At 37.5% G+C, this 20757-nt stretch overlaps 1 protein-coding gene across 2 annotated transcripts in view; it reads left to right on the forward strand.

Annotated features, from left to right (window-relative positions):
• The window catches only part of LOC137238043 (myosin heavy chain kinase B), a 70006-nt gene that overhangs the window by 6010 nt on the left and 43239 nt on the right, over positions 1-20757 (forward strand). Inside the window, exons 2-3 of one of the 2 annotated variants that reach the window (XM_067762587.1) lie at positions 1575-2120; positions 10844-11105. In XM_067762587.1, coding sequence (XP_067618688.1) covers positions 1575-2120; positions 10844-11071 — 774 coding nt within the window. In that variant the 3' untranslated portion in view covers positions 11072-11105. Of the gene's footprint in view, positions 1-1574; positions 2121-10843; positions 11106-20757 lie in introns of those variants that run through there. The other variant, XM_067762588.1, reaches the window with a different exon arrangement.

Here is a 20757-nt window from a genome sequence, read left to right on the forward strand (position 1 = left end):
GCTACAAAGTAGTTAAATGATGCACCAGATAGACGAAGTCTTTCACAGTCTGTACTTTTATCCTGGCAGCCAAGGTTCAGTTCTTTCTTTGATAACATTGTATTGTCCTGTTTCCGGGCAATTCCCTTTTTTACCTCATCTACAAATTAAAGAAATCGGTAGTGAGGATAGGCGCCTTGTCTGTTAAAATCTGCTCTGAAGAAGCAAAAAGATGGTGCGTGCCGATTCTCTTACCCTTTGTTTTCTCTAGGATTTGGCGTATGGGAAAGTTCTGGTCGATAGCAGATTTACTAGGTCTGAGAATGCACAGTTCATTGGGATTCATTCTTTCGTACAATACGCTAGATATAACCCAAGGCGGTAATTAGTGCGGTTTGTGAGATCGTTTGTCCTCTGGATTGAACAGAGGATTTGGTGCATGCTCTTATCCTGCCCTTTGCCGCCGTGTTTAAACAGCCCAGCAAGTAGTGCGCCATTACCCGGCGTCTGGTTATTTTTTAGCAGGGTTAGTGCCATTCTCACTTCGTCATAGTCCTTGCAAAATATGAGCCTGTTGGCATCGTCCTTTTTTTCCAAGGAAGCATGCTGTTCCTCATGGTACGAACAATTTTGCGGGATCTCTGGAAACATTGATATCCGTAGCTACGCTACGCAATGAGGGGGAAATGTGCTTCCATGGTCAAAGATTGCTCTGTGAGAGGTGTGAGCGCCAAGTAGAGTAATCATCTTCTATTGGTTTTGTGAGCAGCTTCTCGACGTAAAACTTTCATTGGGTCACTGCCTGCACTTTCTTCTCAGCACAGAGGCGTGTACGTATCTTGGCTAGTAGATATTTAGAACTCGTAGAGTACGCACACCCAGGTGACGGGAGCTATGTGTGTAGTGTTTCGTATTCTTCGATCAGGCGACTGCTAAGTAGGTTTATGTAATTTTTTACACCTTGTCTGCGAATTGCGCATTTCTTCATATGGCCACTGTAGTAGACTTTGCAATGCCATGTCGTCCTTCTTGCTTGCCTCGTCCATCGTGCTTCATGAATGGGTGTGATATCGTCTTTGCCAAGCAACTGAAGCAGGCGGGCACCGAAACCTCCTCCTTAAAGAGATCGGGCATTCCAAAAAAAGAGGTATGTTTCATTGGAAGACGTTTTTTTTTTTTTTTACCACAGACCGAGGGTATACTCTGAGCCCGTTAACCCGCAGGGGTTGGTTTCTGAAATTTTTTTATTAACTTTACCTTACGGAGAATGATCTGCAGAAGATTGCAGGTCATTGTTATAGGCCCAATGGCGAGTATCGAAGAAATGTATTGATGACCTGTACGAGTATTAAGACTTGGACTCCCTTGGTGTTCTCAGTAATCGTCAGTTTTGGCTAACAAGGGATAATTGGAGTGCTTTGCTAAGAGGTGCCGAAAACCGCCTATGATGAAAGTTTTGTGATTTTCATTTGAATGCTAGCATAGTAGGTACACAGTGGGAGCTTGCAAACATATGAATTAGCCAGTACACAAATTTAGTCAACATAAATGTTCCAATACATTTGTTTGATATAAATTAACTTGGTGCACTATAGGTTTGGGATAATGACCTGAATTTAATAAAGAGCGTGGACGCTCACGAGGCATACATCTATGCGATGGCAATGAATGACCGTAATGGGAAACTTTATTCAAGCAGCTGTGATGGATGTGTCAAATTTATGACACCACCTTACGGCAAAACGCAACCACTTTTTTGCTCTGACGACGCTATTCAAGCAATGTATTGTGATGGTGATACATTATATACTGGCGATGAAAAGGGCGTTGTCACAAATTGGATCGAGGATAAGATAAAATTTAAATATAATTTGGTTGAGGAGGTAAAGTCTTTGGCTGCTGAACAATCTCTTGTATATACCGTACGTGATTTGGACGTGGTTGTATCGGAACTAAGTGCTGGGAAATCGGGAAAATATAGTAATAAAGCAGTGTTTCCGGGAAAATCCCCATTGGCATTGGTTGGACCAGTTATCGATCAAAAGCGATCGTTTATCGTGTTTGCTGATCGTAGTGGGAAGGGATTGTCGTTTGTGAAGAATTTACCACAACAGAAATTCGAAACTATATGGAATTTGCCGGTAAGTTTATATAATACATATATGTGACCCGGTCTATGAAAACGTGGCTTATGACTAAAAAAAAGAAGAGCACAAACGTCCTGAAGAAATGCATTGTTTACCTTTAACAGCTGTTTCTCGCAATTTCTTTTTTGAGTCATAAGCCACCTTTTCATAGACCGGGTCACATATTTTACCTAGATTGAACTATAAATTTTGTTTTTTTGTTTTCAACTATACTGCCAATTCTTTACCTGAACATCATATCAGGGCTGTTCAAACACTTTTCTATTGAAGTGCAAATCACCATACATATACAAAATTATGTACACTAAAACTTTTTTAAATAGAAAAAAAGCAAGGAAGGCTAAGTTCGGGTGTAACCGAACATAACATACTCAGCTGAGAGATTTGAAGACAAAATAAGGGAAAATCACCATGTAGGAAAATGAACCCAGGGTAACCCTGGAATGTGTTTGTATGACATGGGTATCAAATGGAAGGTATTAAAGAGTATTTTAGAGGGGAGTGGGCCATAGTTCTATAGGTGGACACCTTTTCGAGATATCGCCATAAAGGTGGACCAGGAGTGACTCTAGAATGTTTTTGTATTATATGGGTAACAAATGAAAGGTGGTAATGAGTATTTTAAAAGGGAGTGGGCCTTAGCTCTAAAGGTGGACGCCTTTTCGAGATATCGCCATAAAGGTTTACCAGGGGTGACTCTAGAATGTGTTTATATGATATGAGAATCAAATGAAAGGTGTTAATAGTATTTTAAAAGGGCGTGGGCCTTAGCTCTATAGGTGGACGCCTTTTCGAGATATCGCCATAAAGGTGTACGAGGGGTGGCTCTATAATGTCTTTGTACGATTTGGGTGTCAAAGGAAAGGTGGTAATGAGTATTTTAAAAGGGAGTGGGCTTTAGTTCTATAGGTGGATGCCTTTTCCAGATATCGTCACAAATGTGGACCAGGGGTGACTCTAGAATGTGTTTGTAGGTGGATGCGTGAAGGCGTTTTCGAGATATCGACCAAAATGTGGACCAGGGTGACCCAGAACATCATCTGTCGGGTACCGCTAATTTATTTATATATGTAATACCACGAACAGTATTCCTGCCATAACTCCAAGGGCTTTTGATTTCGCCCTGCAGAAGTTTTTCATTTTCTTCTACTTAATATGGTAGGTGTCACACCCAGTTTACAAAGTTTTTTCCAAAATTATATTTTGCGTCAAAAAGCCAATCCAATCATCGTCTTTCATCCCTTTTTTCGTATTTGGTATAGAATTAAGGCATTTTTATAATTTTTCGAAATTTTTGATATTGATCATAGTCGGATTTCGCCCATTTTTAATACCAAGCTAAAGTGAGTTCAGATAAGTACGTGAACTAAGTTTAGTAATGATATATCGATTTTTGCTCAAGTTATCGTGTTAACGGCCAAGAGGAAGGACAGACGGTCGACTGTGTATAAAAACTGGGCGTGGCTTCCACCGATTTCGCCCATTTTCACAGAAAACAATTACCGGCCTAGAAGCTATGCCGCTACTAAATTTGACAAGGATTGGCAAATTGTTGTTCGACTTATGGCATTAAAAGTATTCCAGACAAATTAAATGAAAAAGGGCGGGGCCACGCCCATTTTTAAATTTTCTTTTATTTTTGGATTTTTTTTGCACCATATCATTACTGTAGTTGAATGTTGACATAGGATACTTATATACTCTTTACAGTATTAAATTTTTTTTTTAAATTTGACTTAAAATTTTTTTTTTTAAAAAGTGGGTGTGATCGTCATCCGATTTTGCAAATTTTTATTTAGCACATATATAGTAATAGGAGTAACGTTCCTGCCAAATTTCATCATGATATCTTCAACGACTGCCAAATTACAGCTTGCAAAACTTTTAAATTACCTTCTTTTAAAAGTGGGCGGTGCCAAGCCCATTGTCCAAAATTTTACTAATTTTCTATTCTGCGTCATAAGATCAACCCACCTACAAAGTTTCATCGTTTTGTCCGTCTTTGGTAATGAATTATCGCACTTTTTCGGTTTTTCGATATTTTCGATATCGACAAAGTGGGCGTAGTTATAGTCCGATTTCGTTCATTTTAAATAGCGATCTGAGATGAGTGCTCAGAAACTTACATACCAAATTTCATTAAGATACCTCAAAATTTACTCAAGTTATCGTGTTTACGGACGGACGGACGAACATCGCTAAATCAATTCTTTTTTCGCCCAGATCATTTTGATATATAGAAGTCTTTATCTATCTCGATTAGTTTATGCCGTTACGGATTACCGTTATGCGAACAAAATTAATATACTCTGCGAGCTCTTCTCAGCTGAGTATAAAAATAATAAGATAATAAATAAATAGAAAAATTTATTTTGTGGTTGTCAATTTGTTAGTAAAAATTTGAACATCATACCCATGGTACAATTACCAGGTAGAAGCATTAGCGAAAATGCAACCCTCTCGTGTATTTTGTTGTTGCCGATTGTACATAAACTGTCAATCGTTCTTTCAGTTTCTTCTGTCAAAAGTGATGGAAGAAGAAAAATGTCACATTTAATTTTCGTCAACAAAGCCAAAACAAAAAAAGAAAAAAGTTGGTTTGCTGATGAAGCTGGAGGAAAAAGGCATTTTTAATGGAAAATAAAGGTAATTAGCTGATTTTTAAATGATATATATTTAATATATTGTTATTATTTATTTACATATAGCAGCTGAATCACTTCTTCAACGTTTCCAGCGCATCAACTCTTGGTAATTCTATACGACAGAATGACACTGATAATATGCGTCGATAAATATCGAGAGAGGTGTTAAAAGACGCGCATTGACCTCGACAACAATAATCAGAAGGCGGAGGTAAATTATTTTGTGTTGGACAAGAGATATTTGCAAAAGAAGTTGAAAATTTTCAATTGAAAATTTTCATGTGCGCGTTGTAATGTTGATGACATTTGTACGCACAAAAAAAATTGTGGACATAAATGTTTTGCGCAGATATAGTTTTGGTCTCCAATCCGGTGTTGGACCCACCCAGATTAATTTTTTTTAAGCGCGGCCGAAGGCCGCTAGCGCAAAAATAATATGGATCCCACCCCGGTCTAGAAGCACTCCGGGGTAATTTTTCGGTTTTTTGGGAATATCTTTTGAACGAGCTAAATTTTTTCTTTTCCGCTTTCGGATTATTGTTATTGGATTTGGTGCTGCATGTTATCTTGCACTCAAAGAAATGGAATATGATAAGAAATTTATATATTTTCTGTCGAAACGTTTATATAATCGCATCACTTCAAGATTATCACATGGTATATGTAATGGTGATCCAGAGCAAAGGTATATTGGTTTATTAAATTTATCATTACTTATGGCCTTAAGAGATGTGGCGTTATCTAGTGCCTCAGCATGTACTTCTGCATCACTGGAACCTACGTGCGATTGGAACTGATGAGGATTTGGCACATAGTTCAATAAGGTATACGAGTTTACCGTACTGAATTGTTTAGTTAATTTGAAAGTAATTTATTGTTAAATTTTTATAGATTTGGTATTGGTTGTTTTACCACCATTGAAGAGGTTGATTATATTACCGATACCTGCATCAAACATGTCGAACGTTTACGTGAAATGTCTCCATTATGGAAGATGGTTCTAGAAACCAATTGATTTGAAAAATATCCAATGGCCGCAATATTAATTTTGGCTTGGAATATTTCCGTTTTCAACTCCAGTATCGGTTATACTCCGGTTTTTTCCTTGTCATCATATGGATGATATAAAAAATCCAAAAGTAAATCTATAGCATGTAAAACATAATTGTCTAGCAATATTTTCTCTTCGCAAACTGTTTGTGGCCCTGATAAGGGTCGCTTTTCGTAGGTATAATTGTTTAGCATTTTTTTTCTCTTTGTTGACTAGTGGTGGCCCTGATAAGGGCCGTTTTGTGTATACTTGTATAGTATATTTTCGCTCTTTGTAAACTAATGGTGGCCCTGAAACTATTTATCCTTCGTCCTTCCTTCACGTTGTAGCGGCGAAAGTATTGTCCGATATTTTGGTAGATAACTGTAGGAATGACCGTTGGGGACGATGCGACAACTTCCGTGTTTTACAAACTCCTGATTAGCACTGCTAAGTCATACATAAAATTATATTATATTTTTTATCTTACAACATTCGGGAAACAATATTTACATCAAAGACGGTAAATATAGCGATGGAGTGGAGTTGGGCATCAAATTTACTCTCTGAGCTCCCACAATAAGGTCACAGGCCTGAAAATGGAGCGAAAAAATTAAGCCATTTTAGGGAAGCTAACGCCACAAGCTTTTTCCCAATTTTTCCTCTTTGATCTTGCGCGGCAATTCTTTACTTTAGCTCACAACTGCAAAAACTCGTGCAAAAATATCGGGAGAGGTGTCAAAAAAATCCGTTTTGGACTCAGGACGACGAATCCGAAAGCGAAAATTAAAAATTTTATTTCTGTCAAAAAATATTCCCAAAAAACTGAAAAATGGCACCGGAGCGCCCCGAAACCGGGGGTGGTATCCATAGTATTTTTCCGCAGGTAATAGTCTAGTTGAGGGGTCGACTGCTAAAAAAATATCGAGAGAGGTGTCAAACGACGCGTCTTGACATCAGTATTAATAATCCGAAGGCGGAAAATAAAAATTAATTCGTTCAAAAGATATTAACGAAAAACCGAAAAAAGACCCCCGGGTACCTCCGAAACCGGGGGTGGGATCCATGGTAATTTTGCGCAGAACACCTTTCTGCGTTGGCGGCCTTCGGCCGCGCTTATAAAATATTACCATGGGAGACCAAATCTATATCCGCGCAAAACACTTTACCCACAGTTTGTTTTGTGGGTACACAACACCCTCAAAATTACAACAGCCACATCAAAATTTTCAACTTTGTAAATATATCTGGAAAGAAATCAAATTTTCAATTTCCGTTTTCGGATTCGTGGTCCTGGGTCCAAAGCGCGTCTTTTGACACCTCTCCCGATATTTTTGGACGAGTTTTAGTAGTTGTGAGCTAAAGTAAAGACTTACCTAATAAATTTTCACATCAAAAGTAAATAAACAAAAAATGTAAACATAAACAAAGGTTGACATTTTATGACCACCTTCGAATGAAAAAACATATAAAATGCAACTCTAATGCTTTTACCTGGTTATTGTACTATGATCATACCGAAGTGCCTTGGCTTCATATGGAAGTGCTTTTCCTTTGCACTTTTATATGAAATTCAGGCACTTTCATATGAATCGAATTTATATGTGAGGGCATATGGGAGTGCAATGATATTTTTTTTTTCAAAGTGTGAATTTTTATCTGCGCCTATTCCTCAAGGCAAAACAATAATAAGTGCATAGGACTTGAGCAGCTCTGATAATTTTATCAAAAGAAAATAATAACAAGTAAGGAAGTGTAAGCTCGGCCAAACTGAACACATTACACCCAACATGTGCCCTCATATATATGAATAGGATACATTTAAAGAGGAATGTAACGAAGATTAAATGGTATGAAAGCTGAAATATACTATAAAACAGTTATTGTCATAAAACCAATGTCCGTACCAAATCTTGTTAAACTCGGTCGGTTTTTTCGACTTTGATATTAAAAGTTGGTGAAGAGCTTAATTAAAAGTGGCGGACTAAAATTAGTGCCATAAATATATTGCCAATTTTATGATGGTTAAAATTTTAAACAATTTTTGCTGCAAAGTAATACCAACGAGCTGCAAAACATTTCAATATTCTTCTCCTAAGTGTGGGCAGTGCCACACCTTTTCAAAATTGTTATTATACTCAGCGTGCTTTGCACATAGAGTATATTAACATAATATAACCGTTGATCGTAACGGCATAAACGGACCGAAATAAATATAGACTTCCATATATCAAAATGCTCAGGATGAAAACAGAGATTTAGCCATGTCCGTCCATCTGGTCGTCAGTCTGTCTGTGCACACGATAACTTGAGTAAATATTGAGATATCTTATTGAAATTCGATAAATGGGTTCCTGGGACTCATATCTAATTGCTATTTAAAATGAGCGAAAACCACGCCCACTTTTTAACTACATAAAATTTTGGAAATCACAAAAAACCTGATTAGTTAGTAAATAATTAACTTAGATTGTTGGAATTAGATGTGAATAAACATTTTAAATAAATTTTGAAAATGGGCGTGGCAGTGCCCACTTGTGATAAAATCAAATTCACAAATATTATTAATCATAAAACAAAAACCGATAAATCTATCATACAAAAATTCAGCATAGGGGTTGCCGTACTTTAAGGAATGCTTCGAAAAAAATTAACGAGATCGGTTAAGGACCATGCCGACTTTTATATTTAAGGATTTTGAAAAGGATCGTGGACGAATAAAATAAGCCACATATTTGTAAAAAAGTTTATATGGTATTTCTTCTACCAAGTGCAAAAAATTCAAATTTTTGAAAATGGGATTGGCACCGCCCCTTTTATCACTAATGTAAGATGGTAACTCAGAACAAATAGCGAACTGTATTAGATTAGGAACTAGATTAAGAAATGTACGATATTGAAGATTAAGGCAACTTATATTAAGGCAACTTAGATACGTTTTGACCAAGATACTTATTTTTTGTGGAATGTGTTTGTAATTTTTGGCGTTTTCTTCATTTTTATGAAATTTTCACGATTTTTAGGTTAAGGCAACAATAACTGATACCAATTTGATATGGATAAGTAAAAATATGGTTAAGACTATGGCGTTATGACTATGTCAACTTCAACTCGGGCCTAATTGGTTGGCTATGGTATGGTTATGGCTAGGGCGTTATGGTATGGCACCATTGACCAATTACATTTGTAAGGTTGGTTGGATCAACTGTTTTATATGGATATGGATACGTCAACTTTGCCAAGAAGTGTAGCTTTTTATGCCGTTAGGTGTTTTTTAAAAATAAAGTATTTTAAACTGAAAAAAAAAACTGTCTAAAGTGAGGCATCTCGTAAAAAAGTGCCATTTTTTAGTCAAAAATGATCGAAAAAAATATAATTCCTCAATAATAATGACCAAATTACTTATTAGAAATATTGTGGGAGTCGCTAAACAAGAATCCGATGTCAAATTTCAAATTTATGATGGCGGATCCAAGATGGCGGACAGTATTTTTCTTACTGTTGGCCCATTTCTACTAAATTCTGTATGTTGGGCGCCATTTTGAATTTGAAATTTGACATCGGATTCGGGTTAGGGACCCCCACAATATTTCTAATAAGTTTTTCAGGTTAAAAACTTTATTTTTAAAAAACACCTAACGGCATAAAAGACTACACTTCTTGACGAATTTTTTCGTCAAAGAATTACCCATTATATAGTTATAAGAGTTAGAACAGCCTTCATGCCAAGTTTTAATATAATATCGTCAATGTCTTTTGATTTACGGCTTAAAAATAATTAAATTTCCCTTCCTTATGCTCGGGTTTTCAGTGCAGGTTTTAACTCCAGTTAAAGTTGATTAGAGTGCATCTTCGGCTGCTTAAGCTGATATGAGCAGCAAACTTTATTGTTATCGAACAAACTGAGAATGTTAAACTCTAGTCACCTTTAACTGGAGTTTAAACTCGCGCTGAAAGACGGGGCGTAAATATAGGCAGTGTCACGCCCATTTTCAAATAATTTAAGTCATAAAGTCAACCTACATAGCTACTTCCACTATCTTATCGATCTTTGGTAATGAATTACCGCATATTTTCCATTCTTCAAAATTTCGATATCGATTTTTTTTTAAAGTGGGCGTAGCTGTTGTTCCAGCGAGGAACTCTCCCCTAAGGTTTTGAGGAGTGTTATCGATGTTGATGATGCTTGTCGGATACAGATCCGGTAGGTTCTAGTAACATGTACCACTTAGGCACAATGCTTAATATAGGCCATCCTGCTCCCCACCCCACCCGCACTTTAGTTCCGTGAGGAACGTGGGGTCGCCAGAGCCTCGCCAGCTATAGAAAAAGGATTCACAATTGATAAGTGAGGTTGACAATTGGGTTGGAGAAGCTATAAATTGCCCTGACAACCTCTTGAAAGGTTTGCGCTACAAAACCCCTTAAATCCCAGTGAGTTTGGTCGCCACCCAATTTTGTACATTTTCATAAAATGAATGTATATTACCTAGGATAATCCGCGTGCCAAATTTCAGCATGATATTACCCGATTCCGCCCATTTCCAATATTATCTTTTCTGGGTCCAGATAACACAGTTTACCGAATTTCGAAAAGATATCTGAGTTTTTATTCAAGGGACGGGCGGCTATGCTGATAATTTTCATATAAGCTGTATGCCATTACGTACTACCTTTATCCAATTAAACTTATACAACCTTGTGTACAAGTGTTAGGTGGGTATAGATATATACTCACTTATCCTATAGTTCCGTCGGGATCCGAAATGGTAGGTAGGTAGGAATAGGTGTTTGTGAGAAGTATAAATTTCAACTAAAATGCCATTTTTGCCCAAAGGTGGGCACGTACCACTTTAATAAAAAACAGTTCAATTTAATAAAGAGATCGCTGTGAAAGTCGTCTACTACTTAACAAAATTTACAAATGTATAACTTGAACATACGAGTAAATAAAAGGTCAGATCTTACATATTACAAATTGTATTAAAAGTTTTGCTTACATACTTACGCCTTTACTCACCATTTTATTTTCGTCATTTCAGGACTGCCATGAATTGATCATACAGGCAATTTGCGGTGACGAAAAATACATTTATAGCGGTGGTTATGACAGCAAAGTCAAAGGCTGGACGAACTTTGATCAATCGAAGCCTCAACCTTTGGGCGAAGTGGCGGTTGAAAGTGTTGTTAATGCAATCGTTTGCGGTGCGAATAATTTGGTTTATATCGGTACATCAGATGGCTCTGTACGAAAGGCCAAATTTGTGTGAAGTCAAATAAATGAAAAATACATAAACTTTAAAACCAATATTTTCTTGTGTAAACAGGTATAGTATAGCCATAATGTGGTTGTATCTTGATCAAAGAACACAGAGCCAAATAAGTGGGAAGGAAGATGGATGGGACCGTTTGTAGCAAACCAAGCAGTTAGAGAAAGTTTCCGTTACTCTTTCAGAAAAAGGACTGATTCAATATGAAGAGCTGGTGACCGCTGGCGTTTAAAAAACTAAAAAAAAATGAAAGGCGCGATAAACTTCGAAGAGATCTAAGGCCGAGCTTCTCTTCCAATTTGCGTCGTGCTCCTCTTGATTTTCCCTACAAATTGGCCGGACGGGACCTACATGTTTTATGTCGACTCCGAACGACATCTGTAAGACAGATGAGTTTTCACTGAGAGCTTATCATGGCAGAAATACACCCGTAGCGCTTGCCAAACACTTCCGAGTGGCGACCCCGCTTAAAAAAATTTTCTCCTAATTGAAAAACCTTATTTCTAAAATTTTGATGTTGCTTTGCCCGGGGTGTGAACCCAGGGCATACGGTGAGGTAGGCGCAGCACGCTACCATCACACCACGGTGGCCGCCTGGCGTTTGCTGAAGAGCAATCCCAGCCATGTTCCAGCCAAGAAGATATTCCTGTCGTTACCCACCGATGGAAGATGGTATAGAGCAATGCTATACTGTCGATGTTGCATCTTTTATTTGTTCCCATATTTAAAACACTGGAGCTATGTGGTCCGTCTATCGATCGGGCTTAATGGCTCTTTTATGTTTCGACCGCTGGTGAAGTCAGAGCGAGGTTTTTTCGGGACTGGATTTTTCGACTGTGGGGTGAAATACATATTTCTTGTCACCTTGGCGATGAAGTCGCCAAACACGAATTTTAGATCATGGCGGCGCCATAATTGTACCATTTTCTCTTTTCGCCTTATACACTGATATTTTACTCACTAAGTACAATAGATGCTAAATGGCGAAAATAAAACATACATAACACAAATCCGCAAAAGATTTAAAATTAATAGATGCACAGGTTAGCGATGCTACGAAGATTTTTTACCAGATCTATGCTCGGTATCAAAACATCATTTACGGCCACTTTAATCATCCAGCGATGAACCACTCTTCCTAACAAAAGTTATCTTAGACCGAATGGGATCATGCTCTGCGTGTCACTTATCGTACCTTATCAGAAATCAGCTGAATTGCTGCGCCGCGCTGAGATAAAGTCATCTGAAGTTTTATCATCCAGATCCAGATATAGTCCCAAAATAAAGTTAAACCAAAATAATTCTAAACTTTCATTCGAAACAAATATACATACATATTAGAGCGGGTCAAATTATATGGATGGATTTTTTTCATCACGAGTATAGCAAAAACGTAATCTACAGGTGATTCTAAGAAAAATTGCTGAAGACACCATGATACAAAAAAGAAGGTAGTTCCACTCAAATTTTTTTGACGTATTTGGGAATTTTTGAAGTTTCATAATGTTTGTTGTTTTGCCATACCGTTACTGTTTAAGGCGAAATTGTGGTTTTTCGGGATGGAAATTTCCTTTAGGATGAAAACGCAATATTCATCTGAGACAATAATAATATGACTAAGCACGATTTATGTGCATACATATCGATTGAGAATACAGTAAAACATGGAATTTTATTGAAAAATAGTGGATAATGACTCATACATTGATTAATCACTCATATCTTTATGGCATCTTGACCCCAAGACAGAAAAAAATACACGAAAAATCCTGTTGTTCTAGCATGGCTCTATTATCACGCCCCTACAGTGAATATTTCTCAAGGCATGTTGAGAAAAAGTGTACCTCCAAAGTCTGCACATCTATGTCAATGCTAAAAGGGCACAGAATGTGTATAGGCGGAGCTGTCCCAAGGTGACCCCTGGTACAACCGGCAAAAACACTCATAACTAGTGGCTAACCTGCAGAGCTACACGGTAATGTTCTCCCTAAAAAATGGTTTAACAATTCTCTCCTAAAGCGCAACGTTCGAATTATACAATAAATAAAAAAATAAAAAATGTGGACTTGTCTTTTTATGAAGAAATTGCGGTGTCGGTTTATAAGGACCTCCTTCGATCAATCAATTGACAAACGTGTATGCTTTGCCAAAATGTTCTGAACAAACGTACGGACACTTGGGAAGGCTGTATTCCATTTCTTTGTATGTTTCTTCCAGCAAAACAATTTTCGAGAGCTCAAAAAACTTATTAGAAACCTTCTTTTCCAGGCTGATATTTCGTATTAAAATATTTCCAAGTCATGGGGCTCATTTATTTTCTTTTATATTTAAAATAACTATGAAAGTAATTTAGTCGTATTCTTTAATATGAAATCCATCAAAATTAGAAAAATTCGTAAAATTTTTCAATCTGGTAGCTTGTTTTTGGTGAAATTGTCATTGTCCCCGCAAAAGTCAAGTGGATAACGTCACACTAAATGGAACTACCTCCATTTTTTGTATCATGGAAAACACCATTGCTCTAAGTCCGATTTCGAGTCCCCCACTTTGGCAAAATAGATATTTTGCTATAAGAATGTAGGGTTTGGCCAAACAATCTTCATAGCTTCCGACAGAATTATAGGAAAAATATCATATTGGGCTTACTTTAAAGATATTTTACGTACATTTTAGAATCTGTATTAATATCTATAGTGTTTTTGAATTTTAGTAGAGATATCAGGCTTAAATTATGAGAAATTAGCCTAAAATGAACTTTTAACTAATATATTATCATTTTTAACAAATTTCTTATGGAACAGTTTTTTTCTTTACAGCTAAAATAAGTTCAGAGCATTTCATTTCTTTCTTACTTTCATTCAGACAGTGTTTCTTTTTTCGAATTCGTTTTAGTAGAAAAAAAATTTCAAAAAAAAACTATATTTTCAAGTAATAAGCAAAAAAACAAAATTTTTATAATTTTAATTTAATTTATTTAAAAAAATATTTTTTTACTTAGAGTTGACCATTTCAACGCATTTTTTCAAAATAAAAGTAATGTTATGTTATCATTTTTTAAAATCTTTTTTGCTCTCCATTCGTGGTTGTTTTTCACGACTTTCTGCTGTAACAGCCATAACACCTTCACGTTTTTTTCTGTAACACCTTTGGAAACAGATGTTAACAACTGTACATATTGTGACGAAGATTACCATCTCTAAGGTTATTAAATAAAGGCAAAACACATTTAAGCAAGCAACATAAACACATTAATCATCATGTACACACATACATACAAGCAGCAGAGAGATAATCACAAACGCAAATACTGATCGAAGAATAAAGATGTTGCAGGCGCAAACTTCGGTGGAAAGCAGCGGAGCGTAACAAAATTCTAGTAGCTCACTTTAAGCACACTAAAAACTTTAACACAATTTTTAACATAATCTAAGCACACAAAATACTCTGATTGTAGTTTTAGAGTGTAAAAATGTAAATTCTGAACACAGAGCTGAATTAAAAGTGTACAAATAACTGTTAAATAATAAATACAGACAGTGGTAGTTTAACAAATTCTGCTGTGGTAAGTGGTGAATGTGACCTACTAGAGGTTTTATGAAGCTTGCTTCACACTATTTTTCGTCCCTGCAAAATCTTTATTCTTCGATCAGTCTTTGCAAACACATGTCATCATCAGCTGCTACTTCGGTCACATATACACACGCATATGGTTAAACACTACAAATACACGTGCGCATGGCTGCTGACCAGGTAGAGGATTCTAGAAGAAGAAACGTCTAGACATTTGGGCAGAAAGTATAAAAGCAGCAGAAGCTGATTAGTCCGTAATCAGTTGTATTTAAGCACCCTATTGGTTGCGAAGTATAAGTGTTATTGTGAAGTACTTCAATAAAGACCCGTTTGCATTATTGAATATTGGAGTTGTTTATTCAACAGTTTAGTGATACGAACGTTAGCAGAAGGTTGCAAATAAGCGGAATTTTAGTAAATTCGTTACAATATGCATTGGAATATTAGGATCATCATCATAATCTAAGAATTGTTCCAAGTGTTCGTATGGAATATTTCTTGTGAATGCCGGTTCAATAGTAAATTATCGTCATTCAGATCAATCATATCAGTATAATCTGAAGCATTAAAATTGATATTATATTGTTTGTAAACTCTGAGTTTAGTTGGATCAAGTATTTTTTCTCGATAGTATAAACTTTTTTTGATAGCTCTATCAAGTATGGCTTTTCTATCATCAAATAGCATTGTTAATAAAATATTTTCTGGATGTGCGTAATATGAATTATTTTGGATTACACCATCTATAATAAATTAAGTAAATTACGTGGCAGGTATCGTGTCCAACGAATAAACTTTTATAAAAGTACACTGCCATATACAACAGAATTATAGTATTTTACATTGAAATACATTGGCACATAAATTCTAATAATATAAACTGCTAGAGTTTTCAAATTTTCCGATGGTGTATTAGTTGTTGTACATAGACGTAATACCCTGCTTGCTTAGCTTAGCCATCGAGAATGTATAACTGGTCCTGGTTTTATGTTAGTTAAATCAACTGAAACAGCACCATTTGAAATTGCTTTGGCCATTTGATATAAATATTTAACATCTGTAGATAATTCTCGTTCTAGCTCATCACTGATCATACAAGGCATATTTTCGAATATATAATATTGGTTCAAAATTACTTACAACCTGAAAAATAAATTTAAAATAGAGGTATAGAGGTATAGCTAAGCTTTCAGCTATTCCCAAAACATTTGAGCGAATAATTACATGTCAACTTCAACAGATGTGTAGCTCCATATTATCGCCCTGCCAGCATGGTTTTGTGCCGCGTAGATCAACTACTACCAACTTGCTAGAGTTTACTTCTTTTATAAAGGATGGATTTTTAAACAATAGATAAACGGATGTGATCTATACCGACTTCAGTAAAACGTTTGACCCTGTCAGTCATGAGCGTTTAGTTTACAAACTTGATTTACTTGGATTTCCGAAGCATTTATTTGCATGGCTCGAAAGCTATCTCGCGAATCGGACTCAACAAGTTTTGTTTAAAAACAGTCTTTCTAGGTTGTTTGATGTAACGTCTGATATGCCTCAGGGTAGGCATTTCGGTCCGTTACTTTTTACCTTGTTTATAAAAGACTTACCACAAACTATCATACATTCCCGAACTCTTATGTATACGGATGATGTTAAACTTTGTTACTCATACTTGCCTTCGGAGTCTTCCTGTGTGGAGTTTCTTCAGGCAGACTTGGACTCATTTCAATGCTGGTGTACTACAAATTTACTAGTTTTGAATTTCTCGAAGTGCAAACTAATGACATTTCACCGAGTGAAGCCAAGTTTGACATCGTATACGTTAAACAGCACGCATTTGGAGCGTATATCTGTCGTAAATGATCTAGGCGTTCTCTTTGATCCTAAACTGACTTTTAATACGCATATTTCATCAATGGTAAGCAAAGCAACGGGTATACTCGGTTTTGTGAAGCGATGGGCTAAGGAGTTTAATGATCCGTATCTGACTAAGACCCTCTACACATCGTTGGTACGACAAATTTTAGAGTATTGTTCGTGTGTCTGGTGCCCAGGGTATCAAAACTTTATAAAGCGTATTGAGTCAGTACAGAAGCAATTTATTATATTTGCACTACGAGGTCTTAACTGGGATTCTATTGTGCATTTGCTACCATATAGAAATAGGCTTCTCCTTATAAATCTGCCAACTTTAGAAAATCGAAGAACTTTACTCGGGGTAATGTTCATTCACAAGCTCATTATGGGCGAGATCGACTCATCTGATCTTGTTAGTCGACTAAATTTTGCTACTCCTGGTAGAACGTCCAGGCACTTTGTGCCTTTTTGCCGGCAAAATTTTTCCAAAAATAATCCACTGCGAAGCTGGTGTTCGCACTACAACAACTTGTATAACTGCTTCAGTTTTGAATGTTCGTTTTCCTAGTTACATAATTCAATACTGTCATGTTCCGGAAGAACAATTGGCACGGTGGATCGAGCGACTACAAAGCTATGACTTTTCCATTGAGCATTGAAAAGGTAGTACCCATGGAAATGCTGATGCAATGTCACGAAGATCATGTAGTTTGCAATGCAAGCACTGTTCAAAGGCCGAGGCTAAAGAAGACATAGATGTTCGGCTAATGACTATAACGTGTACGGATGAATGGGACAAGGAACAACTAAGAAAGTGTCAGCCAGAAGATACAGATCTGTCACAGGTTATGCAAGGGCTGGAAAGAAACGAAAGACCAAACGTAGCAGAGATGTCAGCAGAGAGTCCCATTGCGAAGTCATATTGGGCACAGTGGAACAGTTTAGAATTGATATCCGGTTGCTTTCATCGAGTATGGGAGAGTGAGTATGGTCAATGCAAGAAGAAACTGATAGTTGTTCCCAGAAAGAGGATTCCTGACGTGCTCAGCGAGCTGCGTAATGGTCCAAGGGGAGGTCATCTTGGAATCACGAAGACGCTTGAGAAAATTAAGCAGAGATTCTATTGGGGTTGTTTACCGTCAGTCGGTCACCGGTCACTGAGTGGATTGCCAACTGCGAAGTTTGCAACAGCGCGAAAGGGCCCAAAACACGAAGTCATGGCCAGATGAAGCAATATATTTCAGATGCGCCATTTGAAAGGATCGCCATGGAAACAAACACGGTTATGGATTATTTCAGTAAATGGCCAGAGGTATACCCAATCACAAACCAAGAAGCAGAAACAGTAGCAGAAGTGGTTACAAACGATTGGGTTGCAAGGTATGCTGTACCAATGGAGTTACATTCTGACCAAGGCAGGATTTTTGAATCAGCTGTGTTCCAAGAAATGTGCAAGAAGTTGGGCATTCGAAAAACACGGACAACCGCATTGCATCCTAAGTTTGATGGTATGGTAGACCGTTTCAATAGAACATTGGAGGAGCATTTAAGGAAAGTAGTAGACAAGTACCATAAGGAGTGGGATACAAACATATCATTATTCTTGATGGCGTACCGATCGGCAGTGCATGAGACAACGGGCCAAACTCCCGTAAAGGTAATTTTTGGCAATGACCTTCGACTGCCAGCTGATTTGAAGTATGGAATAGATGCCGATGAGGAGAGAAATTTTAAGAAATCCACTGGTGTCTTCGAAGAAGAGCTGAGAGAGATACACGATCTGGTAAGGCAACGAGCAAAGATTATGAGTGACAAGATGAAAGCCAGATATGATAAAGCAATTAATTCGGAAGGGTTTCAGGAAGGAGATTAGGTGCTGTTATACAACCCACAACGAAAAAAAGGTTTGACCCCGAAATTGCAGTGTAATTGGGAAGGCCCATATAAAGTTGTAAAACGGATCAACGATGTAGTGTACCGCATACAAACCATGGGGCTAGTGATGGCTAGCAATAAGATGGAAGTGGTTTCGGTGAGCAAAAAGTTGACTGCAGCTGAATGTGAATAATGCCCAGCACCGCCGAAACGGCTGGAGCTACCCGTTATCTATTGCCGAACATAACCAACTCGATAATTTTATACCCAGCACCAATGTGGCACGGATCAAAAATGACCCACCAAAAGATATAATAGCAGCATGAATAGTAAGTGCTTATCGGATGGTGTCCAACGATGCGATCATTTCTTTATCTCGGAAAATCCCAGGGCTACGAACAATACCTAAATGGCAAGAACGGTGGGAAAAATCGAGGAGAGGATGTTCGACCTTCATGTTCGTTTGGAATATAGAGAAATGGTATAAGCGGAGGCTGGGGCCGTGTTTAGAAGTCCACGCAAGTGGGGAAAGCTTCTGACTGCAGTTCACCTCGGAATGGCCAGATCGATTCTTTTGTAGGCGGTTCAAGCAGCTCACTTCCGGTCGCTTACGGCCAAGTATCCTCTGGGTAGCCACTGAACATCCGTTTAGTGGTGTGCTAATGTGAGAAGGCGAAAACCCGGCAAGGCCACTCTGACATACTCGGTTTAGGGGCTAGAGGAGGGGTTTTCATCGACAGCGCCTGTTCACCGCAAGGTGCGGGCGTCTGTCATGGCATTTGTGCCTTGGCAACCACGCCACTGTTGGCAACCATAATTTCAATATAGTAAAAGATTTTGCTTATTTGGGAACCAGCACTAATGAAACAACACGCCATCTCTGAAATCCAGCGAAGAATCACTCTTGCCAATAACTGCTATTTTGGACTAGGTAGGCAAATGAAAAGTAAAGTCCTCCCTCGACAAACGAAAATCATGCCCTACAAGTCGCTAATCGTAGCTGTCCTGCTTTATGGTGTAGAGGCATGGACCATGACAAAATCAGGTGAAGCGGCTTTGGGTGTGCTCGAGAGAAACGTTTTTCGAAAGATTTACGGACTTCTATGCGTCGGAGATGGCGAATACCGAAGAAGATTTAATGATGAGATGTACGAGCTTTACGCGGGCATCAACATAGTCTAGCGAATTGAAACGCAACGAAGAAAATATTTTTATCGAAACCCGCCTATGGAAGCAGAGGAGAAGGTAGGCCTCCATTCCGATCGCAGGACCAGGTGGAAAGCGTTTTAAATTTCTTTTGTGTAACCATTTGGCGTCAGTTAAATCGGAAAAGAAGCGACTGGCGTGCCTTGTGGGTTGGCTATAATCGTTTAAAAGGCTAAGCGCCAATTAGGTATGTAAGTGATAAGACTGAGTCTGTTCGCATGCTGCCTAGTTCGGGTTTTCTGTTTTGTTATTTCTGTTTCATTCTATTTGCTCGATGCATTGGAGCTGAACCAATTTGATTCTATATTTCACATTTTTTAAAACTTTTTTTTGCAACATTTAAGCCGATACTAATTTTAAATTCTATTTCCTTCGAACGTTGAGGTGTCATATATTTCAAAAATATTGGCAATGAAAATTAAAAAATGAGAGAATTTGGAAAATCTGCGAAAATTTACTACTTTCGATGTAGTTCCCAGTTTTATTTCAGTACATAGTTAGTATACTTGCTGGTACCAAAGCTACAATTTTTGTTTTTGGCATGTTCCTAATGAACGGGTTCGGCATTGTGCTATTTTAAGAAGCAAAATAGCGCCTAGCAAACACAACTGTTGATAAGTCGTTGAGTAATAATAATATTCGTTGAGTAGTTACGATCCACTCAACGGTTGGAATTTTACGTCAAATTACTGAGCAGCAATTTTTTCACTGCCTTTGCTTAACGTGTTCATTCGACTGTCTGGCAGTTCTTGATATTTTAAAGTGTTGGACATAAATAAAATTTTCCTCTTAAAAAATAACTTAAGAAGTCCCTTTCCTTAAAATTTAATGATAGTAATTTTATTTGGCCGTTGGCTCGCCGTTCATAAAACAAAATTTCTATCAAATTATTTATTTAATTATATATTGTGACGAATATTAGCTTCACTAAGCTATACCAGCATCACTAAGCCGATACTAAGCAGCCACTCGTATATACGTAAACAAATGAATCATCATGTACACGCATACATACAAGGCAGCAGAGAGATACTCACAAACGCATGTCATCATCAGCCGAAGTAGTACTCACATATCCACACGCATATGGCTACAAACTACAAGTATACATGTATATGGCTGGTAACGGAGCATGAAGTTCACGAAATTACTAGACCTTAGGAGAAATGGTTGAACGAGGA

This window comes from Eurosta solidaginis, chromosome 1 (genome assembly GCF_040869045.1).
Source record: "Eurosta solidaginis isolate ZX-2024a chromosome 1, ASM4086904v1, whole genome shotgun sequence".
Classification (NCBI taxonomy): domain Eukaryota; kingdom Metazoa; phylum Arthropoda; class Insecta; order Diptera; family Tephritidae; genus Eurosta; species Eurosta solidaginis.